Raw genomic sequence first — 27,339 nt, 5'->3', positions numbered from 1 at the left:
TTGCCGCATTTTTTTATTTTTATTTTGCGGCTCTATGTTGCCTGCGGCAATGTCACTGGCTAGTTGGATTTTTTAAAACGTTTTGATCATTGTTTATGATCGAACTGACAGAACGTTTTGCGCGGGAAACTAGACTGTTCAATCTGCAATCTTTGCTGCTGAAAAAAATAAAAAAAGGATAGCCAGACACAATAAAAGCAAATAGTTCTTTTTTTTTGCTACGAACCCAAAAAGAAATAACGTTTTATAAAATGTTAGTTATCAACAAAACAAAAGTAAGAAATAAAACAAAAAACTCTATTAACAAATCCACTTTTATTTTTAAGTTGCGTTATTTAATAGAAACAAGCGATGTTACAATAAAAAATCAAATTAAATTTAAACTCGTTGTTCTAAATGACTTTTCACATTGTTCAGTCTTATTCGCGAGTGCATTGATAGGTATTTATACATTTATACAGGGTGACGAAACTGTAGAGCTAGAAAAGTTGTGTGTCGGGCACATTTGGAAACGGACAAAATGGCACGTAGTTTTCCCCAATTTTCTACATCGCAAGAAAAATCGTTTCTCTATAATATCTACAGAATTCGCAGATTTTACTTGAAGAATTTCACTAATGTTTTTGTGTAGTGTTCGACAATAATATATCGGCCATTATTAACTTTCATTCGCACACTTTTCATGCTCCGTACAGTTTGCTTTGCCCTGTATTTTTAGCTACTAACTTTGCTTTATATCAAAACTTGTGTACGCGCCGTTTGTTACAGACTTTTAATTAAAACATTCGCATACTACAGTGATGAAGCGTTTGCGATTGTTTTCTGATGCATAACACGGGCACGGGCAGAGTCCGCAGTGCAGTACCGGGGAATACTGGTAATGTCCGCTACTTCGGACAATACACAGTGGGCGTCAAGTGGTATTGATCAATTCAGACTCAATTTGCATGGAAAATAGTCAGTCAATAGCTGGTTGCACGTTTAAGGTTAACTGTAATTTCAGTAATGGATATCCATCGAGCACATATCCAATAGAGTGATTATATTAATATCTCTAAAACTGGTTAGAATTTATTACGAACAAAAATCAACTTCTCAAATCTCTAAAACGTTTTTTCGTCTCTAATAAATGAGAGTGTAGTACGTCGCCATTTTAAACCATAAGTTACTTATTTGATTTATAATAAAATGCTATTACGATAGTATACATCGTTATGATGGCACAATGTTTATATTTGATGGTATGGAGGATAATATTCCACGTAAATTCGCGCCAAGTAGGTAGTTTTTATTGAATATTTACAATTTATTTTATAATGTAGTAAGACGCCCCGTCAACTATATTTTTGCTGGTGGAACAATAAAATTACAACTCTATTAAATATGTGCTACTAAGGAGTGTCTCTTAAACTAAACAATACAGCTATTAACATAATTAATTCGAGGACCTACTTCAACACAGATTAGGGATACAAATACTAAGTAATTAGCGTCTGTAATGAAATTACGTACGGCCTACAGCCTTCGCTTAAGCCAATTAAGTGATCTATTAGAAACTATACATTCAGTGGCAATAGATTAAGATCTTACATTATCTTCAGCTCAAATATTATCTAGATACACTTTAATATCGTCAGTTTAATAAAAAATGAGCAAATAAATACAGATGGGTATGATGTCTATCTCTTACGATTGCTATACTTATTAGCTTAAATATTTGTTTCAGTGACATTGTCATACATTTAAGTTTTCGGTTTTATTTATGTGCTTATTTATGTAAATAATGTATAGCGTGCTTACGAGCTAGGTTACTTGTGATAAAATATAATACTAAACATTTCGTAGTATTCACATTGTCGTACATGCTACGTTTTAAATTAATTATTTTATATTACCAACAGATACACTTAAATACCTGCTAGATAACAAATTAGTAAAATAAGCAGTCGTTACCTATCAGGTAGGTATGTTTATTTAACTAAAGTTAATGTCATTATTACATTTAAATGCCTGGGTCCATCACAACCTTAGGAAAAGTCAGAAAGCAGTCAAAATAAAAATGCATAAATGAATAAACAAATAAAATTTTCACACTTCCACTGAAATAATAACTAAATAACGTCTAACAAAAATTAATAACAAAAATCATATTAAGTACATTGCCATATACCGCAAGTAGTAGAATTATACCGCTATCGTAATGTTAGATTCAATGAGATTCATTAGCTAAATGAAAGATCGCGCGATGGAGAAGTTTGAAGCTGTTAATTAACGCCATCTAGCGTCGTAAATATTAATAAATAATTAGTCTTAGCACTAGTCGTCAGTCCACTTCAGGGCTGTCCACAAAATAGAGTAATTACTCGGGAACAAGGGCGGAAAATAAACTTATGAGTGGTATGACAAGGCATGACGGGTTCTTTTTTTAGAGAGTCATGCTTGGAAACACTTATTTTGGCCACTACTATGGACAAAGCTTAAGAGCGAGCTATAGCAAAAGCTAAGCTATGCTGTGTTAAGTTTGATATTTTTATATGCGAGCGGCATTAGTCCAGCTAATTTACATAGGCAAACCCTTCTAACACCCTTTTTCTTCAGTACATGTAAGTATGGAAGGCACATCAAACCAATAATTATGTGGCGCTTTACCTAGTTGTGCTAGGTGCTATTTTATAACATAATATATTATTATAGTCTGGTGTGCCGTCAACCCTACAATAAAAAAAGGAATTCCGCCTCCCTCGTGGTTCTCAAAATGTTTAGAGTAGGAATGTTGAAATTACAACACTGAAGCGCTTCACGTTAATTGTCCTCTTGAACAAACTTCTTGTCAAGTGTTAAGATATCCTTAAGGATCCTACGCCTTGCAAACTTTAATAAAACGAAGCAAGAATATGGGCCTTAACCTTCAAAAGAAACAGTTAAGTAACATTCCGTGTAACCTGCAACACTTATTTTATAGCGCAACCCTGTTCTACATGTTCAAACTTACTTTACTAAGTAAATATATAAATAATATTTTGTACTGTTACAAGTCCGTAAACACCTCGAATATGGCTCTCATTTAATATCACATTTTGAATTTTTCCACATAGCAATGTACCGAAGTACGCTCTCTGGCAATACTGGATGATTACACGTACTGTCGATTGGTGGGGCCATTTTTCCTGGAGTGGGGTAGTGTGTCGTCGTTGCTGCCATTGTTTCCGCAGTTATTATTGTGGAGGAATGACATCTCCACGCCTCCATCGCCACCCTACGTTGGGAAAAGGTAAATTAGTCGCTGGCATTTCACGAGATATTTGCACAGACTAGTGTCCACTTCAGAGTTGAGTCGAGTGAGTGAAAACTCCAATTTATGATTTATAATTGGGTGAATAAAACTGAAAATTGAATACGTATTACCTCAGCGTGCATAGGATTGGCAGTAATGGTGATGGGCACCTTGGCTTGAATGTAGCCGTTAGCGCCCCCGGTCTCGGGCACGGATCCTTTCTCTTCTGAAAATTACAAATCCTGTTTTAATAAGTAACGATATTGTGTGAAGGGCCATTGATGTTACGTCACACACCCTACAATAATACTGCGTGAAAGCTTTTATAATTGGAGGTCTTAACCGTAGCATGATAATGTGTGACAATGAGTTAAGAAAAATAACAAAACCAAATGGATTTTAAACTCTACGCTCCTAAGTGAGATCAAAATCAATTGAAACAATTGCTCACAAACTCGCGGTTTTTACAGCCTAGTAGGTACTGGGTTTCCCAAACTATGGGTCGCGACCCAGTGGTGGGGTCGCGAGCGAACATTGAGTGGGCCTTACCTGTAAAACGACACACCATCCTACAGATCTGATTCCTTTATTGGAGGTGGATCCCGAGTTTGGGAACTTGTATTAGATGAGTCGTAGCCCAGAAAACTTTGGAAATCACTGGTCTCGTACTTACTGTCAGCAGGAGGCCTCTTCGCCCTTCTACAGAGTAGTAGCGTCACCGCTAATATGACGAGCAGCGCCACCGCTCCTAGGGCTCCACCTGCCGTGACCAAAGGATCTGGCGCCCGCGCGGAACCCTTCATGTCTTCCACCGGGGCTTCCGTGGTAGTGGTCGGGGCGTTCGTCGACCTGTGTGTTTTAGCCTCCTGTGGGAAAGATTGAAATGAATTAGACTCTAATGTAAAGTTAATAACGGTTTTAGTTTCAGCCAAATATTGGCCGGATTGGAGGCTTGAACCAGAATAAAGGACAGTAAATTCCTACGTAAGTAACATTTCAATAAGTGCTAAGAATAAAACAGCATCGTGGTCTACGATGGTCTTTTAGCATGGAATGGCATAAAGTGACGTCGTGCTCGTGACCCATCTCGTCGCGATACTTTAAACACCACTTCGTAAGAGGAACTTAGCTAAATGAAATATCTTTAAATCGATTAGTATTAGATATTGATGATGTCTAATCCTTTTCCTGCCAAAAGTCAACTAAGTACGAATACATGTTAAATACATTATGTAGAATCTTTTATTTTTACAAGTCTCCATCATTTTCATTAGCATCCGTTGTGTAACTGTTTGTTGACCCCAATAAATGAAAAAAACTTACCACAATCCTGCTGAACTCGGACGCAGCCTGGGTGGTGTAGGATCGGACTTTGGCCTCATAGGCCGTGTCAGGCGTCAGATGAGACAGCACGTAACTCCTGGCCCCGCCTCCAGAGATGGCCACCTTGTCGTAGATTCCCGCCGAAGCCAGCGCCCGGTAGTATATGTAGAAGCCCTCGGCTTGGACTTGCATGTTGTCGCCGATCGACCACTGTAACAATAGCCAGTATCGTATCAAAAACGCACTTGATTATTGACCTGACCTCTGCCAAGTATCAGTCACCAATAACTCTATGCCAATCCTATGATACGTCCACACGGGGCGCACGGGCTCACGCGGCTCACTCGACATCCTGCTCACTCGAGAGCAGGGTGAGCGGGATGACCAGCGTGCCGCGCGAACCCGTGCGCCCAGTGTGGACGCACCATTAGTGAATTTTGGTATGTATATGTTACGGTTAATGTGATAAATTGAAAATTATTAATAATAACCGGTTATTATGAATAATTACCGACAGTCGCGGTAAAAGTGATAAATTAATCACATTTAACAGTGATTATTCAATAATTCAACCTTAGTACTAACAAATTTCATAAAAGAGAACAACATCTTGTGTACGTGCTCGTGTACAGCCAAACTTTTGAACGTTTTGATATCATATATTAATATAATTTGGCATAATGAGTTTGGAATGTTTCTTGTATAATATTACTTTTCCATGATGCCTATAACATAATGTTTTGATTTAAAGAGAAAAAATAGGTTAAGGTGCGGCGGGGGTGGCCCTTGGGCCACCCCTAAGCCGCCTATTTAGTTTTATACACACATAAATGACCTCATATTAATCACATATACCAAATCATGCGGTAATTATTCATAATAACCGGCTATTATTCATAATTTTCACATTTATCACTTTGACCGTAACATATACATAGATATATTGTACCTTGGAGAAGGGCATCAAAATAAAACTTGGGGGGGAGTGGTGCAACAGAATTTGAGGTTCGGGGGTATTTGGGGAACCAATCATTTCTTTAGTGAAGGGCTTATAATTAAGCCTTTGACAAGAAAAGCACTTTTGATCTGTGACAGCCTCTAATCTGTGCCGGACTTTTCTATATACCGGTTAATCCCAGTTTATCACAGAACCGGTATTAGCCACAGTTGTCAGTCTGGTGGCACTTACCGTCCAATTAAGCTGTATGGTGTGTGGTGACAGAGCTTCTGCACTCGTGAGCTGCGGCGCGCGTGGGATATGAGATACACCACGCTGTAACAGGAATCGTGTGGAACTCCGCCCTTGTTTGTTGTCCTGGTTGGAGTACACGGCTGCTATACGGAACCTAAGGTGAAACAAATTGAGGAATGAATATCATGAGAATGATATTAAGCTGGTTTAATACAAGATTTGCTTAGAATACAATAGAATAGAATAGACTTTATTGATCACAGTAAGCACAAATTATAAACAATAACAACACAAAACGAATATAGAAAATAATGTGCCATTGCGTCAATAGGCTCACGCTCAGGATTTATCATGACATGCACGTAAGGGCATGTCAAGAAACTGGTCTTCCGCGAGGGCCCTTGTTGTGGCATCGCGCATCCCTTCGGAGAGACATCGACTCGAGTTCGATATCTCTCAAAAGGGGTGAGCAGTGAAGGAACACCGAACATTATAACACGACACGACATTATAAATAGACCTGTGTACGTGTCATTCTAAATTGTGAAATAGCTGTACTCTGTAATGTGATCTAAAAAATTGTGACTTACTTTGAACAAAGTTAATTATAATCATAAAATACGACTACAAAACTTGCAATTTCCAAGGACTATACCATGTATTCTACTACCAGTTATTTTCTTCAGGAGCATCGAGGCATCGTCTCTGTATTAATCTTAATTTCCTTTCCAAAACAACTTTTAAGGTGTGCCACTCACTTGTAGTAAATGTTGGGGTGTAAGGTGTCCACCTCACATGCGTGTATATGCGGTTGTATGTCCCAGTTGCCCGTCTGCCACGACGAGTCACTTATGTTGGACACTTCTTTGTACTGGACCTGAACAAAAAATTACAACGTTATTCGGCTCTGTTTGTGTTTGCAAGACTGCCAGTTTTGGACTGCCATTGGCGCAGACTAAGAGTCAAAGAACACGATGCGTTGCGGCGCCGCACCGGAAAGGTTTCACAGTAAAGCTCGATTCACACATCAGTGAAGCCACAGTTCCGTCACAGTGTCCGCTCAGTTCAGTATCAGTTGCGTCAGTGAAATATTTTGAGCTGTTTCAATATTCTTGTTCAGAAACTATAAAGTAAGTTATTTTATTTTTGATGCCGCGACGGCGTCCGTGATCCGACAAAAAATATCGTCGTCAACGAATACGTCCGTGATTGCCGGTGTCGGCACTGACACTGAGAGCACTGTGTCGTCACTGACACTGACAAGTGGGGATGCGTTCATAGAAACTGTATGAAAGAATATTTCGCACTGTGCCTGTACTGAGCCTGAACTGTGACTTCACTGATGTGTGAATCGAGCTTAGCGCGCGGCGCGGTGCCTCACCGCTCGTGTGCCGCCACAGATATTTCTAAGTATTTATTATATTGGCTCTAATAATGCTTCGCGCTTACCTTATAAAACTGTATAGTCAAGCCATGGTTAGGCTGCGTCCACGACACCATCACGCTGGTGTCAGACAACCGGGTGACGTTGGGCCTGGACGGCGGCATCATCACCACTGTATAAAAAACAATATTTTTTAACAATATGTAGTTGATCACCATTATGCAATAATTCAAAGCATAACTTATTTAGAACAACTTCACTTCTCAGAAATCCACTTAGATTTTTAGTTGCTACGAATTCAATGGTTAGTAAATTGAGTTGGAGATAAGTTTCAATCTAGGTTTCAAAGTGAACTGAGGGAATTAAAATTAACGAGTACCTAGTCATTTCAATTTTAAAACGTTTCGTACCTTTGTGTTTTCTTGGATTTTTCCCTCTGTGTCTTTTCGGCGCTTGGAACGCACTGTGCATAGTTTTGGGAGCTTCAGCTGAATAATCCTGCAACAAAAAATCAACAATAAACAAATTATCTAGTCAATAAAATTGTATTGGACTGGGTGTTTTCTATGTATAATATGTATGTATTTACACAAATAAAAGTATATAAGTATGTTTATATCCGTTGTCCAGTACCCATAGTACAAGCTTTGTTTAGTTTGGGACTAGAAGCGCAGTGTAAAATGTCCAAGGATATTTATAATATAAACTCTAAGATATGATTAGAGTACCAAATGGCAATTTTACAATATACATTCTTTCAGTGAGTGGTATGGTACCAGACAACTTTATTGTCGAAACTCATGTTACTTACTCTCATTACTATTATTATCTTGACCCTACAGGTAAGCGAACTTGGAACCCAGACGACTTCTCTCTACTGCCTCATGTTTAAAATACATGGTATAATCCCAACTAATATTATAAATGCGAAAGTAACTCTGTCTGTCTGCCTGTCTGTCTGTCTGTTACGCTTTCCCGCTTAAACCTCGCAACCGATTTTGATGAAATTTGGCATAGAGATAGTTTGAGTCCCGGGAAAGAACATAGGATAGTTTTTATCCCGGTTTTTGAAACAGGGACGCGCGCGATAAAGTTTTTCTGTGACAGACAAAATTCCACGCGGGCGAAGCCGCGGGCGGAAAGCTAGTCTAAAATAAGCACAAGCAAGCAAACCGGCGACCGCCAATCAAACTGTACGAAACAAGTTGCAAACTTGTTTCGTACTTCTGAGCTGTAATTCAACTTTAGAGAATGCATTTCACAGAGTCATAGTTACCTACTTTAACAATTGACCCGATTCTGAGTGCATTCATCTGTCTACAGGGCTTTACAGAGCAAAGTAATCCTAATTTTCTTTTGAAGTAGGTACTACAGGTTTGTATCATTTAGTACCAAATAAATATATTTTCTTTCTTTCTTTCTTTCTTACTTAAACAGATTTATCTTTTAAATTAGCTGTAACGGTAAAAATGAAACGAAATCCTGCCCGTATGTAGCGCTGCAGCCACCCTACGGTCATTTGATATTATTCTGAGATGATACACAGATCCCGATAGACAGCTCTATACCTATAGTAATAAATACGTAAATAGCATACCATGTCCTCAGATATCTGCTTCGGCACGACGGTCAGCATGGCGGCCTCGTAAGCGCAGCCGAGCGAGTTGCAAGCGAAGCACTGTACCACGCCAGCGTGTCGCTTCTCTACAGGTCGGATGAACAGCTCTGTATCTATAGAGACAAAAACATTCAACAGTTAAGTATAACTACTAAAGCCATTTTTGCCACTCACTGCATCCAACTAAGGGATGGATCCCACTTTGGTTAGCAAGTTGAGTTGGTCAATCAATATCTTGTTCATATTATAGCTTCAACCTATAGTCCGCGTCAAGAGACTCCTACAATAAATTAGATATTAAAAATCGGTTGACTTGAAAGAGTCTGGACTGGTCCGGTTAGGTTTTGCGCTTAAAGATAGCTCCATACGCATTAATAAGAGCAATTAGGAGTATACCTAATTGTTCTCAACGTTGCTGACGTCTAATAGCATAGAAATAACGCTAACGTAATGAAAACAATTGAATTCGACAAACTTACCTGCAGTCCTATTGCCCTTAGAGCTCTGCACTGGTTCAGAGTTTAGGACCCAGGTAATGGTTGGTGGTGGTTGTCCGTGAGGGATCCCACAAGCGATGTGCGCCTCCCCTCCCTCCGTGGCGTTCACGTTCCGAGCTGACCCCTCCCAGGATGGGGCTTGGAGGGCAATCACTTTCCATGAACGACGGACTTCGTTGGCAGAGCAGGAATAGACGTCCTAAGAAGAAATTTTATTTAAGGTTTTATTTTTCTTTAAGTTTCAGTTTCATAACTTGCAAACTAAATGTCACTCACTGAGCCTGGAATGCTGAATCAAGTGGAAGAAATAGACAGGGTTAATAGGTACCTAGAGCGAAATAGCTTTGTGAAGTTGAATCACACAGGTTTTAAAACTTTTACATCTTTTTTCCTAGAAACGTAGGAACCTACTATCCTCCGTTTAGCTATCCTATTATCCACATCCGCTAGTCGTGAGGGTCTATGTTATGTGGGAATCGACAAGTCGCCAAGTAAGCTCCCAAAAAGTAACCGCTCATCCTTCTTTCGATTTTGGTCAAACGATCGAGGACCTGACCTCTAGAAATTACTGCAGAACCAACCTTATAAGTATTCAGCAATAAAAGGATCAATGACGAAGTGAACTAACCTCATCATCAGCAGTGAAAGGATCAATGACGAGCATGTGGCCGTGTTTGCCGCGGATCTGGCCATTCCTCTCCCGGCTCCACACCACGCGTGGGGGTGGCGAGCCCACGGCCCCACACCACAGCCGTAGAACTTCTCTCGGTCGTACTGACACTGTCAAGACTCCGTCGTTGTCTATGTTACCCACGTATTCTTCAGATTCGAGGAACCTGTTGGGATTTTCGTCAATGTAAATGAAGAATAGAAAGAAAAAAGTTTTATGGAGTAAGTAACAATTATTACATGAACAAAATTGAAATAGGTTTTGAAAACTTACTGCAGTAATTTAAAGCAACAATTTCAAATATTTTATTTCAGTTGCAAGATGGAACGTGAAAATGCGTATTTCATGCGCATGCCACGATGAAATAAACTGAACACTGAATAAAAATGAAACGTGTAATGTATACATTTTTGCAGTCTTTTTAAAATAATAAATGGGTATTTATTATTTCCATCATTTTTGCCAACAATAACCAATTCTAATAATAAACGGAATATTTAACAACGTAGAGTGAATTAATTCGACGTTATAATGGCGGACGCCAATATTGCCAAAATTTTACTCGGAACTGCATGAAAAGTCTACAAAATCGTGGATTTTCCAATAGACTTTTCTTGTAATACAATATTCATAATTTGAGAAAAAGTGGCCAAAAAGTTGATATCACAAACTTATTCCAATTGTAAGTGTAAGTAGGTAATTGTGTTACGAAGTTTTTGGCTACTTTTAGTGTCACGAACTACGATGCTGACTACATGTAAAAAATGTGCAAAGGTTAACCAAACTTTTTGAGCATAAAGATTAAGCTAAACTAACTTGACTTCACTATGCCCGTGCTGGATCTTCAGGTGGACTTTCTCGGGCAAGTCCACGGTCCTCCCAGAGGGCTCGTTGGTTGCTGAACAGCCGTACATGCCGCTGTCGTCTGACGTAACGTTGTGCAGCACCAGCACTCCGTGAGGAGTCTCCAGCGGCTTCTTTGAACCCTGCGACGAGCAGCAAGTGATTTCTCAAGATGGGGTATGATACATGTGATATTGCTATATCATTGTCACAATGTCAAGGTAATTTTAATAAAGATTAAAAATTCAATATCACGTAGAGGCGACAAAGTCCATTGTCAACATCGAACTGCCGATTTCAGGGTGAGCAATTCGAAGATTGATTGATATAATTTATGAAACCTAATCTAGCCTACTAAAATAGTCATTCATTTTAAAATCTAACAGTTCTTTTCTAAGATAAGGTAAATAACTAGAACCCTTTCGATGTCCATCTATCGAGTCCCTTTTTCCAATAATCACGTCTACAATCCCTTGAAGCTAGATAGTTTAGGAGACGTGTAATGTTAAAGAGATGACGTAAGTGACGAATAGCTGATCCTCATAAGACTAGCTGCCAATTTTTTCCCAAACTTGCCTTGTTCTCTTTCTATCATGTTATGACCGGCTCCTTACAGTGCAGTACAACGGTGTTGTGTTCTGAGCTGATGACCCTCTTGTTGGGTCATACGCTGCCCAGCTCCACTCGCGCTACTGATAGAAGCTTGGCTGTTTTTTCCACCAACTTACCTTATTTTCTTTCCACCAGGTGATGACGACAGGCGGCTCCGACACCGGCTCCTTACAGTGCAGCACAACGGTGTTGTGTGGAGGAGAGCTGATGACCCTCGTGTTGGGTCATACGCTGCCCAGCTCCACTCGCGCTACTGATAGATGCTTGGCTGTTTCTTCCCACCAACTTACCTTGTTCTCTTTCCACCACGTGATGACAGCAGGTGGCTCCGAGACTGGCTCCTTGCAGTGCAGTACAACAGTGTTATGTGGGGGAGAGCTGATGACCCTCGTGTTGGGTCATACGCTGCCCAGCTCCACTCGCGCTACTGATAGAAGCTTGGCTGTTTCTTCCCACCAACTTACCTTGTTCTCTTTCCACCACGTGATGACAGCAGGCGGCTAAGACACCGGCTCTTTACAGTGCAGCACGACGGTGTTGTGTTCTGAGCTGATGACCCTCTTGTTGGGGTGGACGCTGCCCAGTTCCACTCGCGCTACTGATAGAAGCTTGGCTGTTTCTTCCCACCAACTTACCTTGTTCTCTTTCCACCACGTGATGACGGCAGGCGGCTCCGACACCGGCTCCTTACAGTGCAGTACAACAGTGTTGTGTGGCGGAGAGCTGATGACCCTGGTGTTAGGGCGAACGCTGCCCAGCTCCACTCGCGCTACTGACAGGCGCGCGGGAACTGAGACCAGGCTGATCCCGCCATACCAGACCACACACTGGAAAAATAAGGCGAGGTTAGTTGTACGTAGGTTTTCTGCTATCTTTACCTAACCCTAAAGACCTTCACTTGTTGGGTTTTTTTGGCGGTCAAGCTGTAGATCCTGGCACCACAGGAGTTGCAGTGGTGGGAACGAGGGAGAATAGTCCTGATTTAAAGTTACTCTAAAGATTTCGATATCTACTTAATAGACCAATTCTAATTCTAGTATCTTAGCATTTTGTGTTAACAAACACGACATTTTGTGCTGTTGTCCCATATGTTTAGTACGTTAAAATAGATAGCAAAATAAACGTAAATAATTCAGATAATGATTCGGGACGTGTCATATAAAGCGATTGCAACATACAGCTCTCTCAATGAGCGTTTACCACTCAATCGAAAAGCAATATCATTGACGTAATTTCGGGTTACATTTGTTATCGTTACTGTCAATTATGCCAGCACTGTTAATGTAATCAGTAGATTGAAAAATAACCCGATTATGGATTCTACTCCTAAAAGACACCTCTGCAAATGGGAAATCTTTATCTCCCCACGGTGGCTCCTTAACAAGCTTTCAGTCTTTAATAATGTTGAATATTCAGTTAATCAAAAGACATCACTCATAATTTTCAAGAGTGTAGCGGCGAAGAAGAATTTTCTCTGACCTGGTACAACGAGGTAGGTGTATCCTCTTTAACATTGACAGTCAGCCTGGTAGAAGTCTTGTCCGTGGTGCCATTCGCATCCCTCCACCGAGGGTCATCCACAGGCCTCCATCGCCATGCCAGCCTGTCTCCGGGCACGTTCACCACGCAGTCGAAAGCCACTTCATCACCGACTGGGGCTGCCACCGGCTGAGGGTACTTCTTGAACATCATCCCGATATCTGGAAGAAAGTTGAGCTTGAGTCGAAAATGTTCTAAATTCTGGTAATTTGTAAATACTAGTAACTACGCAAAACTCATGTAATTATCTGAAAATGGGACCGTATTTCCCTTAAATATTACTGTATTACCACAGAATAATAATAAGTACTATACGATTATTACTTAGTCAGACTTACAGTAACAACTCGAAATATACCACGCAACTTTCTACATGTTATAAAAATAGAACTTGTTTCACTCTGTTTCTACCGCTGTTATTCAATTGTTTTGTGATCTACTATTTTCTGGGCAGACTCAAACTAGATTATTAACACCAACAATTTGTCCTCAATTTAGTAATATTATGAAGGTCAGTCAGACAGTCGTATTTACTTTATCAAAATTCCAAAATCGCTTAAGGCAGCAATGATCCATTGTTAAACATACAACAAAGCTTAGAAGCTATAAACCGCCTTAAAACAAAGGCGGCAAAACGCGAAGATAGCGTAGCGATATTAACGTTTGAGGTGGGTTGAAATATCGCCCAGTTTCCTTTGAGAAATGGCTTTGGAAATGATTCTTCAGTCAGAAACAGACCCAGCACAAAGAGTGTCGGATAAATGGTGTCAATACACGATGCCAATAGAGCTTCGCTTAAGGGACCTTACAGCAAACCGCAAAGATTTATTTAAGTAACTAATAAAGCAACTAATATTGTTATTTCTTGGGTAAAAAAGCAAGACCTTAAATTAGTCCGTCAGTAAACATTTTTCATTTTTTCCAACTATGTAATAAAAATTGAAAGAGCTAAGCGCGCCAAAGCTAAAAAGAAGCACATTGTGACGTCGCGCGGATCTTCAACGCACTATCACTTCCTAATTAGGTACTTGTTTGATTGACAAATAAAAATATCATGTATAGTACTCGTAATTAATGGACTAAAAGTTATTTTTTGAAACTTATGACCTATTAGCCTTACAAAACTATTTATTACATATTATTAACAAACCTAAAAAATAGGTTACTTGTGTGTAGTATGAACGTATTACATACTCGTGTGTATTCAATTCAATTGAGCAAACAACAATATCCGTTACATATTAGATACCAATCTTGTCAGGAAGAGGAAAAGCTTCCGTGCGTTCCGACAATTGGCCTATTTCTGTTCCCATAGTTAACAGCTCACTTGATAAATCTCTTTTGGGTAATTCATATGATTATTATGCGTGGTGTTTATCTCTTCTTAGAAAGATTTTCATTGAAGAAAATTTACGCACGTATTCACAAATGATGCTTGCTTATGTGAAGCAGCAAATCGAACTCACAGCGTTGATTAGAGCTCTGTGATTGGTTCATGTGTCACCCTGTGCATCCACGCGCACTGTGAGATCTCGTAGTAATTTCTTCGCGTCTTTCTTCAAACTTGACATATTTTCTGATCAAATCGGTGCGGATCCTAAGTCGTTTACGCCCATATTCACAAACATTACTGTGAGGTCTCACAGTAGGTACGCGTGGACGCACAGGGTCACACACGAACCAATCACAGAGCTCTGTTTAACGCTATGCGTTCGATTTGTTGCTTCACTTAAGCAAGCATCGATTGTGAATAAGGATGTTAGTTTTAACCATTACTTAAACATTATGCTCTCTCATAAGCACTTTATTCAGAAACATTTAGTTCCCAAGGAATTCGACCAACTTCTAGATATTGTGTTTGTTGTGAAGGCCCTCAAAGCAAGCTTATGTAATTTAATATGATGAAATCTAAACAAAAGCAATAAAATTATAAAACACTGTTTTTGCGAGCATGAAAACGATACCTAACTAAGTAGGATTGTAAATTAATACCTCTCAAAACAAAATGATACTAGACGTAAAATAAACAAACCCAACGAAACATAATGTGGAGTTAAATCGCTAATTCGTTCTCAAATTCCTCCACGGCTGAACGGGCTCGGATTTAAGCCTTTTCATTAGCATATCAAGGCGGACAAAACAAAAAACATCCCGGTGTCCTTGATACCTTGTTACCCACACATTCAGTGACACATATAAAGTGACCATACTTCGCGTTTTATACAGGATATTTTCCTTTGGATGTAAGAGAGAAATCATTTCTAACATATTTATCACTTTCAGGAAGAAAATACAGTTTTAGATCACGAGTGAACGTGATAACAGCCAAATTTTTATTTGGGAACATAAGCATGAGGCGTTGACTGATAAGATAAAGTCAATCATCTGTGTAGTCTTAAGGATTTACATGTTTTTATATTTTTAAATGCTTCCTCTATTGTCTCAGCAACAACCGTGTAACGTGAGACTTAAAATAGGCAGTCTGCAATTCTTACTTAGTGATTCCTTCCATTCAATTTTAACAAAAAAAGTCTTATTAATTCTTAGATCCTGTTTCCACAAAAAATATGGTCACGATACACATACCCGGTCAGATTTGAGGCTGTACACCGTACCGCAAACAAGATACGGCCTTAATTAATTAAACATAGGGTTACCTTTTGCCGGCGCCGCGGCAACATCATTCATTTTAGTGCGCAGTCAACGACCGTGGGCCAGAGATGATCCTGAGTCAGTCGGAATGTGACCAATTACGATAAAAATAAACCGAACAAAGTGTTACTGTGCTGTGCAACGGCTATATCAGTGAGATAAAAGATTGCATTCCTCTGTGAGCCTGCCGAAGACTGCGGGTTTCTCAACAGAAACAAACCACAATCTTCTCGATTTTGGATTACCGCAAAATTACTAGCAATATAAAATATTTTTTCTTTTACATTTACATACATTTTTATAGGCGCAAACAAAGGCTAATCGCAAATGTATAAACATGTTTGTTTCTTTAATTAAATTATCTTGCCTTTTATGGTACTATTAATTTAAACATTACTTGGCCTGATTTAATTAATTAAACATGGTAAGTTTCTTGACTCTTTTTTTCAAAAATGCACTAACTCTAGTGATGTTTTTGATTCTTAGTCAAGGTTTACGAAAATTGTGTCTCTATTAATATAGAGATACAATTTTATTAAGAGATGACTCTGTGAAGGAGACCTCTGAGGCAATTTCAGCTACTCAATATTGAAACTCGACTCCATTCGTAAATTACGAATCTAGACTCACGAGTACATTCTTGACTTGAGTTTCGTTTCATAAAAGAGCCAAGCACCAACCCAAAGCACTCATCGACCTTGGCATTTAATATTATATTTCTGCGTACGAGATTATTTAAGGCTGGGTTGCACCATCTTACTTTAACTTTGACAAACGTCAAAAGTCTGTCTAACTCCATACAAAAAGCACCGGTTATCGTTATAGTTACGGTCAAAGTTAGGTGGTGCAACTCAGCCTAAGTTACCATTAAACACTATTATCAGACAAGTTGCTGCAATTTATTTGAATTTACATGGATGCGACAAGCGTATAATCAGCTGTCTTTTCTCATCAACCGCATAAAGCGTGCAGAACACAAAGCTTTTTCCAAGTAATGTGTACGCAGCTATTCATTTACAAATAAAACACTATTTGATAATTCTGTTTAAATATTTTATCTCTACATTATTTTATTTTGAGCTATTCATTGGTACTTTACAGCAAATAAGTAGTTTAAAATAACCAAATTTTTAGAGTAAGTTGGCGCCGGAAAATTGTAGGTTGGAGTTTCATCAGGCTGTGCTGTTTAAACTAAAATGTCATAGAATGTAAAATAGTACGTCTGTAACATTGGGCTAGTTTAATGACATGAGTTACATACATGAAAAGTTACTTATAATAAGAGCACTCTCTCCCTGTTAAAGTTTTATACAACCTTTGTAGAAAATTTCCAGTTACGAAACATGTACCTACCAACACAGCCGCTGCCTCTCAAACGATGTGTATCGTCAGAACGAGACGTAGAATCCCAATAAAACGCCGTCCCATATATTCGGATTGTGTACAATAGGAACGCTTTCTCAAATTTTAATTGCCGCCGGTCGGGGCACAACAAGGCCCTCCCCACAGATAAAGCCCGTGCGAGCCGAGCATCTTAAATCGTTAAGCGTATTTTACGAGCACGTTAAATGTGTGAAATTTGCATTAACTCCAGTTACAATACCGAGTGTTTATTTCAATCTGGAGCATTTTTTAGGACTTTAATGGAGCTACAGTCTCTACACACTTTTTTTAACCCAAAATATCTCTACTATCAAGGTGGAACACCGTAGAATTATAAGTAGCATATAAAATATGCTAGTTTTCATGTTATGAAATTTGTTTTAACTCCAGTTGCAATACCAACTATTTTTTTAAATATGGGCAGTGGGCATATTTTAGGACTGCAATGGGGCGAGATGAGTCTCTACACCTTTTATTAACCCAAAATATCTCTACCATCAAGGTGGAACACTTATAACTAGATTTACGATTAACGCTAGACAATAATAGTAGGGAAGTATAGGTACTAGTACAGTCAGCCAAAATGGCCAAAAAGTTGATAACACAACCTTATTCCTGCCTGTGTAACAAACACGTGTTGCAAAATTATTGACTACATTAAGGCTGAATTGCATCACCTAACTTTGACGATACCTAACTATAATGATAACCGGTGTTTTTTATGGAGTTTGACAGATTTTTGACGTTTGTCAAAGTTAAAGTAAGATGGTGCAACCCACCCTAAGTGTCACAAACTATTTGACGCAGACTATACTTACAATGCAAAGCTAATTGTAGGGCTTATTGGCACAGCTGTCCAAAACTTGTTTGAATATTTATCAGAAGATTTAGGGCTGATTTTTCAATCGTCGGATAACTTTTGATCGAAGAATAAGTTTGGCACTTTGACAGTTTCAGTATAGGAAATATGTCAAAATGACAAGTTTATTCTTCAGATAAAAGATATCTGACGATTGAAAAATCAGCTCTTAGTAGAAAATAAACCTTTCTTGTGAAGTCCTATACTTGGTTTATTTGAACATCAACGTCACGTCATCAAATCAATGAGAATGCATTATTACTCGAACTATAAGAAGATATTGGATATTTACATTAACTTACACAGACTAAGTATGCAATTATAGCTTTATTTCGTTTTAGATTAACTTCAATTTGAGCCCTTTAAGCGATTCAATTAGCGCAAATTGTTTGTTCTAATTAAGTCTACGCATTTTGATTGTAGTCGATCAAATAGATCGCTTTTTGTTTGATAAAACGTTTTATTTGTTCAGAGAAGCAATACTTATCTATAAAATGGCTTATTCTGAAAATTATAATAGGTTTATTTGAAATCAATATTATTAATAATTATTATGTTGACTAAAACTGTCGCTCTAGTGGTTTCAGCACAAAATATCTCCATAATTTGCGCAGGTATTTGGTCGCTATACCTACTTATAACTTAACTTTGAATTAAGGTACGGCGATTATGTATTTTTACTTACGGCTGAGTTGCACCACCTAACTTTGACCGTAACTTTAACGATAACCGATGTTTTTAGTATAGAGTTAAAATAAGATGGTGCAACCCAGCCTAAGAGGTATATTATGTAGAGTCCACCTTTGTCAGTTAAATGCAATAAATATTAAATAAGTTAAATAAACGACAAGTATGCTACTATTGTAAATGCCATCATGTTGCACGAAATCATCGGACACTGTTGAAAGTGTCAGTTCAAGGAACTGCGCCAAGTTATTTTTTGTTTACCAACACGCCCCGCGCTTGTGTGGGTGACTACCTGCCGTATCCGGGAGCTACCCGTCACGGCTGTTACAGTTCCAAAATAAAGAAAAAACACGCATTTAACGCTTAACACCTTATTCATAACTCGTCGGGTTCGGACCAAATCCAAAGGAACCACTGCCCACGCGGCAATAGAACACAAATTCGAAAAAATTCGAAAGTCACATTTATCTGTAGTCCGAATAGGCCCAGCGAAAGGGCCGGTCCCATCAATTTGTCAGAGTGAAAAAGTGGATAATTGCGTTGACGATTATTTTTAATGAGTAAACAAATCTGGTTTTACACGTTCCCTTGTACAGATTACTCGCTTTAGATTAAATTACGCCATCGGAATGACAGCAGATGTTTATAAAATGACCAAAAAGTAACAAATAATGACTTTCTCTGCCCATCTTAAATCAAATTATAACATTGGTCAGACAAATTGACGCACTCTACCCAAGAAACTAATTAACTTTTTTATTATAATAACAGAATCTTTTTAACGCTAAAAGAACACTTCAGAGCAATTAATTCGTTAAATTTGGAAACCAAGTTTAATAAAACAAAAACCATTTTAGATCCCTCACAGATTTGCAGTGGTTATTTAATTTATCACACTTGAAAGCTTTTTTCTTGACAGATTTGCATTAATATTTTAAATACCACAATGTTTTAAATGGTTTTTCTTGTGTAATTTGAATTAATCACACTCAAGAGTACAACGGTCTTCTACGACCTTAAAATTACATGTTACAGGGTACTTAATTTAAGAAATTCGTCTCTGTTTCGAACTTATTAGTTTTTTCTTCCAAAAGTAATTTTCATTGAGTGAAAAGTACTCACTCTCTAAAAAGAATAAGTTAAAATATTAGTTCATAGCAAGGGCAGCACAGTCCCTTGATTGGCGATTATTATCAGAGAAATATATTATAGTTTCTTCGCCTGATAAAAAATTATGGTCTTCTTACACCCTATAGGGCCTATATACTCGAACTTTGACCCCGGCATGGTCATCATAAATCAAAGCAAACTGAATGATGATGTTTGCCAGTAGTACATAGTTTAAGTAATTGTGTTTATACCGACACCTTCTTATTTACACTCGCAGTGTACATACCATTAACAAGAATAAATAATGGTTACCATACAGTGGCTAACCTGTAGTTTTGAAGGAGCATGTTTTGATCTTCTTTAGTATAGTTTTATCTATTTTCTTCTAATTAATTTGCGGCGCCAATGACAGTTCAACTTCCCCCGGTACTAATTTACCCTCCACTGGTTGGGTGCTATTAGCGGTCAAGCGTAGGTGGGATTGTGGGAACGTGAGGTGGGAAAGTCCCGTTTTTCGGTTACTTCCGAAGAAATACTGATAAATTTTAGGAAAAAATTCGGTAAAGTCAGCAACAAATTAGGCTTGTTATTTGATTGTCAATATTCGTCCTAATTGGATTTATATGGTGTAGTGGTTAGAGAGTTTATAATTTATGTCGACCTATAGAGTTCTTGACTTCGATTCCCGGATCTGGTGATTTTAATTGTAATTAAATTAATTTGTACCACATCCAATTTAGTAAGGAAATTGCAATCTTAAATTCATTTCTTGTAAATACACCTTGGAATACCGTACTTTGGAAAGTACATTGACGATTGGTTCGTAAAAAGTCGCCCATAAAATCTGTCACCAATACTTTTTAACTTAGCCCACAAAAAAAGAAAAATTTTGACTGGATCAGAACTTTTTCTTAATTCAGTCAAATTATCTAGATTTAATAAACGTCTGAACTCGGCTAAGCCTTGCCTTGCCGCCGTCGGATCGGCGTCGAAATCCTTCGAACAGGCAAAGAATACAACAAGCACAAAACGTTCGCTCGCCTCCTTCGAAGAATGGCTCTATTATAAATGGTTGTGCTCTTTTTGCCATTATGTCTTGACCAATTTAAGTAGGTATATGAAGGTATATTTTATCTTTGTTGTCCTTTTGTAAGTGCGTGTAAAAGTGGACCATATTTTGGGTATGGTAGAGTCGCAGATAAAGCTCCGTCGCAATAATTATTTATAATTGAGGCAGTGAAACTTGAATGCAGTAATGCAGACACAATACTTGAATAATGTTATTGTGTTCATATCACTTATTTTTACTGCTTGCTTATCTGCATTTATGACAATAAGTAAACAAACTAAAATATAGCATGGAAAAACAATACCAAGAAGTGTGATAATTTTAATCGATTACAAACATAATTGTGAAGTTTCTTAATCAAGACCATAGCCTTATTAACGTAATTTTAAAAACTTTTGTCTGTTTTTACGAGTAATAATTAATATTAAATTCATTAAAATAAATACTGACCTGCTAAAACTGGCGAGAATGCAGCTAAGAGCAATAAATACGCAGGCACCATGATGATGATTCTGAAAATAAAAATATGAATTTAATTACTATCCTGTACAATGTACAACTTAATTGTAATAACCTATAGATTCACTATTTAACTCTATCCATTGTTTTGAGTTATTTATATCAAGTTTCTATTTAGTCTACATTGCAGGCTAAATATGTATGTATATGCCGTATGTTCGGTACCTTGCAACTACATTTAAATGTTTAAGGGCTGATTTTTCAGTCGTCAGATATCTTTTATCTGAAGACTAAACTTGTCATTTAGACATATTTCCCATACTGAAACTGTCAATATGCCAAACTTATTCTTCATTGAAAAATCAGCCCTAAATTGAATTAATTTTTGCAAGAAAACAATACATATTATCTCAAAAACTGGTAACCCCTGCCTCACTCTTGTTCCTTAATTTAGAGCGTCTATTAACTCATATAGGTAATTAGAAATTTCCTGAATAGTGTCTACCGCAGATGAAAATCTAGCCAAATACGCAATAAACCTTTCCAAGAATATTGTAATTAAATTGCCAATCTATGCTACCTTTGACTTGTGAATAATATACCTACGCTTTGTTAATATTTTGTAGGGTTGAATTTGTATTTAAGCTCAATCAGGAGAAATGTTAAGAATTCCTCATTGTACAATGGCTCATCAGACCATCTTGTTGCAAAATAAGACCTATATAAGATGCGACTTCACTTATTTTGATGACGTCGGTACATTTCGTAAACAAAAGATTGGCGTTACATTGTATGACAGCTTTTTATTTGTAAATAACTGTAACAGTAGCGAGTTATTATCGAATTATTTACAAGTTCGGCACGCGTCGGTTTCCAGTTTGAAAACGTTCTATTTTCGACACATATTTTTTTATTTTTTACGTGCGGTCGCCAGTATGCGTGCGAGCTAACTTTCGCCTAATATTTCAGGAAGTAGGTTAGAGTAATTTTATTTTTAAAAGTTTTGTTATAAAAGTAAAATCCTTTTTTGTGTTGCCCTATTGCAAAGGCTCTCTTTTAAAATAATAAATAATTTTCATTAACCTGACGACGATAAATTCATTTAAATTGGTTCGTTTTTCTTGCGTTTCCTTGATTTTATGATCTTTTTTATTTATAGAGAAGTACTTAGCTGTAAATTAAATGCGCTGGGTTGTAAACTTGTCATCGTCAATTTAATACTTGGGTATTTTTGGATATTTTACCTAGCTAGATAATTATTAAAAACTTTGAGTAGGTAATTAATTAAGTACTTAATTGTAAACTAACAGTACCTATAGGTACTACATTTTTCACGTTGCCCTTCTAGATGACATGATAGTTGACAGCCAACACATCCTTACAAAACAAACCCATACGCGGCATATGACGCGCCTCCTACGCACTGGCACGCTTAACGTGTCGAGAATTCCAAATCGAACATCCCAGCTAAAATGTACGGACCACTGCACAATAAGTTACACACTATAGCATCTTAAGTCGTTGCAATATGGACTGATTTACAACAAAAATATAGAGCCTGACGTGCCTGTGTCTGATTTGAATATAAATATGTTCAACCGGTCCCTGTGAACATCGATTAGCGCCGCTAACTACCTGTTTGATACTAATATCATGTTGCAGATAGCGATTTCTTCATTACATCTATAATGATAGCAATGATTTATGGTGGACCGATTAAACTCCCGTCAGTCGATGTAATAAGAAAGTCGTTCTAATACACCGGCACTATTATAACGGTATGTAAAACACGGTACGAACTAAAAAAATCTTACAAATTAATACGTTTTTCCATGATGTACGGATGACAGACAGCGCATGAAAATTCTGCGCTATCATAAGTTACTGTAAAACCGGGTCGAGACGGGTGTAACGCGTAATGTAATTCACCGTGTAATGTACTCGTAATATAAATAGTATGTGCAGCACTTCACACATGTAATGCTCGTAGTGCCATGCCGTCCACACGTAGAATTCGTGTTACATTACACATAATATTACATTACACATTACATCCTGGACGGCTTGAGGTGCTATATTTAATCAAAAATGCACATTGAGATTTGCTGTCGTCTGTACAAGATTAAATGAACACTAAAATTAAAGTTCAGAATAAAGACATTTACATAACAGGAATAAAATTACAAAATGTCAGCGAGATATTTTTATACTTAGACCGGGAGAAATATTAAGCCCGTCACAGTTCCTTTTGTGCGTCCGTTCAAATCTCAGGGTTTCTACCGTTCACGTAGTTTCAGGTCTATCTTCCACTGTCGCTCATGCTGAAATCTCGTTTATCGTGAGAGGGATGGAAATATTAAATACTTTGGTTTATGTTGTTGAGAGTAGCACCGCTGAATCTTTAGAAACGCCTGAATACAATGTAAGTATGCCATCACGACTTAGCGTCAAAGGGCGGCGATCAAAAGGGAACGTGGCCGTTACTCGGAACTCATCCAGGGATCAGAGCTACAAATATTTTATATTGATAAAAAATCCTTCAAAGGAAATTTAGTAATGTCTATTTTCTTGACAATGTTGAGCCGAAACATATTATTTTGTTGGATCAAAGCGTTTTTAATGTCAATGATTCATTTCAATCCGACGCTATAATTCTATGAGTTTGTGTCACATTTTGCAAAAACCTATACAATAAAGTCTTATCGTCATTACAGGTTGTGTTCTTACTGTCAATTTTGTCCATAAAAAACTTTAAACACCACGTAGTAACTTTTGCATCTCTACCTGAAAGAACTTTACCCCAATTACGGGAGTATTCCCACCTCTCGCACCGCTGCAACTCCTGTGTAGCCAGGATCTACAGCTTGACCGCCATTAAAAACCCAATCTGTCATACCCCAATTAGACAACGAAAAAGTAGTCTTTTAACAACGATTTATATTGAACCAGTCAGTGACTTATGAGCCTACAAAACTGTCTTTCAACCAAACATTTTTTCAGCATAAAACGCAGCAGACAGAAATATGAAAACTGAAATGTGGATCAAAATTATATTATCACAGATCTGTTTGTGTTACGGGCAGTGGAACGGCAACAAACAAATACTGTGCAGCGGCGGGTTTGCGTTGCATTCGAAGCCATAATATAAGGGAACAATAAAATACATAATAATATATTTTACTAGCGCCCCGATTTTGCACAAAAGCACACGTGGGAACATAAACACTTCAGAAAAATAAATGAAACCTATTGTGGTACAATCTCGCCATACAAATATTTATTTCGCTGAAAAATGGTACGTGAGAGTAGAGATGGGTGAAGGTAACTAACTTTTTAGTCATCAGTCTCCCGCTTTTCAGTGGAGAAAAATCGATATCCTACTGTGAACTCTACATTTTCTTCAAGTTGAATTCTTTACTAGTTAGTTAAACATTATTCTCTACTTAGTTTTCAGGCGGTCAAACTAATATAATGGATATTCAGGAGTTGCTATGATAATGTTTAATTAAAAAAAAGAAAAACGGTTCTATAAGAATCACCATGGCATTTCGCTTCACTATCAGAATGAACTGATTACGTATTAAATTAGGTTCTATGTATGCAAAATTGAGGCGCTAATACAGAGATGTTATACTGTTTCCCTTTACTATGACGATGCTATTCCCATCATTAATTCAAGGCACATTACCCACAGTTTATGGCAGACGTAAGTGACATATCCTTGCAAAATTCATACTTTTTAGTGCTTCCTTGACAGTGTGAGGATGCTAATTCTACGCCATAAAAATACAATTTGACAGCTCACTGTTAAACTATGTGATGCTAATTTTATAAGCCTACCAATAGGTCCTAAATTGGCAGCTTAAACGGAGGCCTTGACAGGCGAAGGAATTGACAGGCCAATTAAACTTCAGTACAAAAAACAGCTGTCTGTCAACTAGCTGTCAGATTACCAGCAGCAGGTATGGATTAAGGATCGCAGGTTCGCAACCTTATTATTAATTGGCTTTATTACAATATTTATGTGTCCTGTGGCTCTGCTGTCCAATAAAAGTTTCATTTCTTTATAGCAATGTGTAGGCACTTGCTTATTTATTTTAACGAGTACCTTATTGTAGCACATGTATAATGTTAAACCTAGGCATAGTCAAAAGAGCCGCCCTTTCTCAATATTCATTAACTCTAACTAATGCAGTGGCAGAATACCTTATAAATAAATATTGTGCCTAGATCGATGCAAACTGTTTAAATGTGCCGCTCTCAGTAAATAAAATACATAAATTTTACTCTAAAAACAATAACAAATGAACAATTGAGTCGCTAACCTATCCTTAAGCAGATAAGGTTTATTTTTCATCCTTTGTATTTTATAGCGTGGTAATTGCAGCTGGCCACAAATACGCCCAAGGCGTATAAAATGTAATGCCTAGATCGAACATGAGTTCGCCGTGCCCGGGGGATGGCACATACGTTCACCGCATTCTTTAATCAGAGGGTTTCAAGGTAATATAGTTTTGATTGCGACCACAAAGAGCTCTGTGATTGCCATCGGTTTTCCAGGAACGCTGCTATTCTTGGAAAAATAATGCCGCTGACATAAAATAGCCTAATGCTTTTGTTCGCTTATTACTTTATGAGGACAGTGGATTTGAATAGACGGCTGACGTCACGACTGCTAAATCAGTTTCTTTTGTGTCTGTAACTATCAAAAGTTAAGACTTAGCTAATAGTTCCAGAAACTTTTGAGTAAGGCAAATTAATTGAATACTAGGTAATGTTAAAAGGTAAAACCAACTTTATAGTTTTCTAGAACTAGAGCTACTACGAAAATTACTTTACCAATGACAGACTGTATTACTTCAAAGGTTCTTTCTTAATACAAATAATTGTGACAAACCAAAGTCCAATGAACGAAGTCACGGGCACTGAGCAATATTAAATACTTATAAGAATTTATCGCTTTATTTACAAAAGCTACACGTGGGCATTCATGATAGAGACAAGGCAATGACTTAAGTTATTGTGTCCCAGTGGCCTTTCACCTCCGTATCTCGTAAATTACTGGATCGATTTCGATAAGACAGTCGCGTTGAGATTAGCCGATGCCGCAACACCACATAATAATTTTGACTGCATGTATGTTCAGTAAGACTACGAATAAGGTAATACATATTACCTTAAGAACAAGCCTAGGCGCAGACCACCAACTTTTAGTTGGCCGATAGTTGGGTCGGGCTGTTAATAAGTATGGAGATGGTATGAAAGTGCGCACATTACACCGATTTGGTATCGGCCGATTCTTCAAACATTTAACTGGATTGGCCACACTCTCCGAAGAGACCCCAATCACATCCCTAAGCAGGCATGCAGGCATGGATTGGAACATTCGGAACCCCCAAGGAAAACACAAACGTGGTCGCCCAAGCAAATTTGACGGCGCACTGTAGCAGACGAGGCGAAGAAAATCGGCAAGACCTGGAGCGAGATCAAGTGCAAAGCTCAAGACCGAACGCAATGGAGGACTGTTGTGGACGCCCTACTCTGCCCCATCTAGGGGACAAAGGACCTTAAGTCAAGTAAGTCAAGATTCTTTAAACAAATTAAAATCGGGCCTAAATCGGCAGAATAAAAGTCGATGGTTTGCGCCTAGGCTTAGGTACCTAATTTTTATGTCAAGGCCACTTTCTGAGAACAGCCTAGCTAAATAAAAATTAATTAGATTAGAATTTAATTAGGTCTTGTTTCAAAGATTATTTTTTAAGGAAGAGAGAAACAATTTTATTACCATGTTTTTATTTCCTTAACTACTGAGTCTAATTGTGTAATTGTTTTGTTAATGTTTAACCTATTTTTTATTCTTGTTCGGAAATAATTATTAGGTAATTAAAAGTAAAACATAGTCTACGTATGTAGGTAGTGTTAAAGTACAAAGCTCAAAATTCGATTCAATTTAAAGAAAAGATTAAAGTTTTTAATTTTCATTGGTTCAATTTCAATATTTAGACTGAATTTATGACTGATTATAAAACTCATTAAAACTCATTTATTTCTGTAAATAGGCTTAAAAAAACACTTTTACACGTCCCAGTATAAACCTCAGAGACTAATGCCTGGTTTCATAAAAAAATTAAATTAAGTAGAAAAGAGCACGTTCAAGCTTAAAATCTA

At 37.8% G+C, this 27,339-nt stretch overlaps 1 protein-coding gene across 1 annotated transcript in view; it reads right to left on the bottom strand.

The window, feature by feature from the left end:
* Positions 1 to 1,535: 1,535 nt before the first annotated feature.
* Positions 1,536 to 27,339, bottom strand: part of boi (brother of ihog) — a 36,703-nt gene continuing 10,899 nt past the window's right edge. Inside the window, exons 2-16 of the mRNA XM_028313499.1 lie at positions 21,163 to 21,224; positions 12,893 to 13,113; positions 12,049 to 12,240; positions 10,775 to 10,944; positions 9,917 to 10,124; positions 9,271 to 9,487; positions 8,771 to 8,904; positions 7,584 to 7,671; positions 7,239 to 7,345; positions 6,548 to 6,666; positions 5,787 to 5,943; positions 4,598 to 4,807; positions 3,948 to 4,140; positions 3,406 to 3,500; positions 1,536 to 3,256 (exon numbers count right to left, since the gene is read on the bottom strand). Coding sequence (XP_028169300.1) covers positions 3,134 to 3,256; positions 3,406 to 3,500; positions 3,948 to 4,140; positions 4,598 to 4,807; positions 5,787 to 5,943; positions 6,548 to 6,666; positions 7,239 to 7,345; positions 7,584 to 7,671; positions 8,771 to 8,904; positions 9,271 to 9,487; positions 9,917 to 10,124; positions 10,775 to 10,944; positions 12,049 to 12,240; positions 12,893 to 13,113; positions 21,163 to 21,214 — 2,286 coding nt within the window. The 5' untranslated portion in view covers positions 21,215 to 21,224 and the 3' untranslated portion in view covers positions 1,536 to 3,133. The remainder of the gene's footprint in view (positions 3,257 to 3,405; positions 3,501 to 3,947; positions 4,141 to 4,597; positions 4,808 to 5,786; positions 5,944 to 6,547; positions 6,667 to 7,238; positions 7,346 to 7,583; positions 7,672 to 8,770; positions 8,905 to 9,270; positions 9,488 to 9,916; positions 10,125 to 10,774; positions 10,945 to 12,048; positions 12,241 to 12,892; positions 13,114 to 21,162; positions 21,225 to 27,339) is intronic.

The sequence above is a fragment of the Ostrinia furnacalis genome, unplaced genomic scaffold, assembly GCF_004193835.3.
Source record: "Ostrinia furnacalis isolate ACB-3 unplaced genomic scaffold, ASM419383v2 OfSCF4245, whole genome shotgun sequence".
In the NCBI taxonomy this organism is placed as follows: Eukaryota; Metazoa; Arthropoda; class Insecta; order Lepidoptera; family Crambidae; genus Ostrinia; species Ostrinia furnacalis.
The sequence above is the reverse complement of the archived record's forward strand: the minus strand, read 5'-3'. Positions and strand labels throughout refer to the sequence as shown.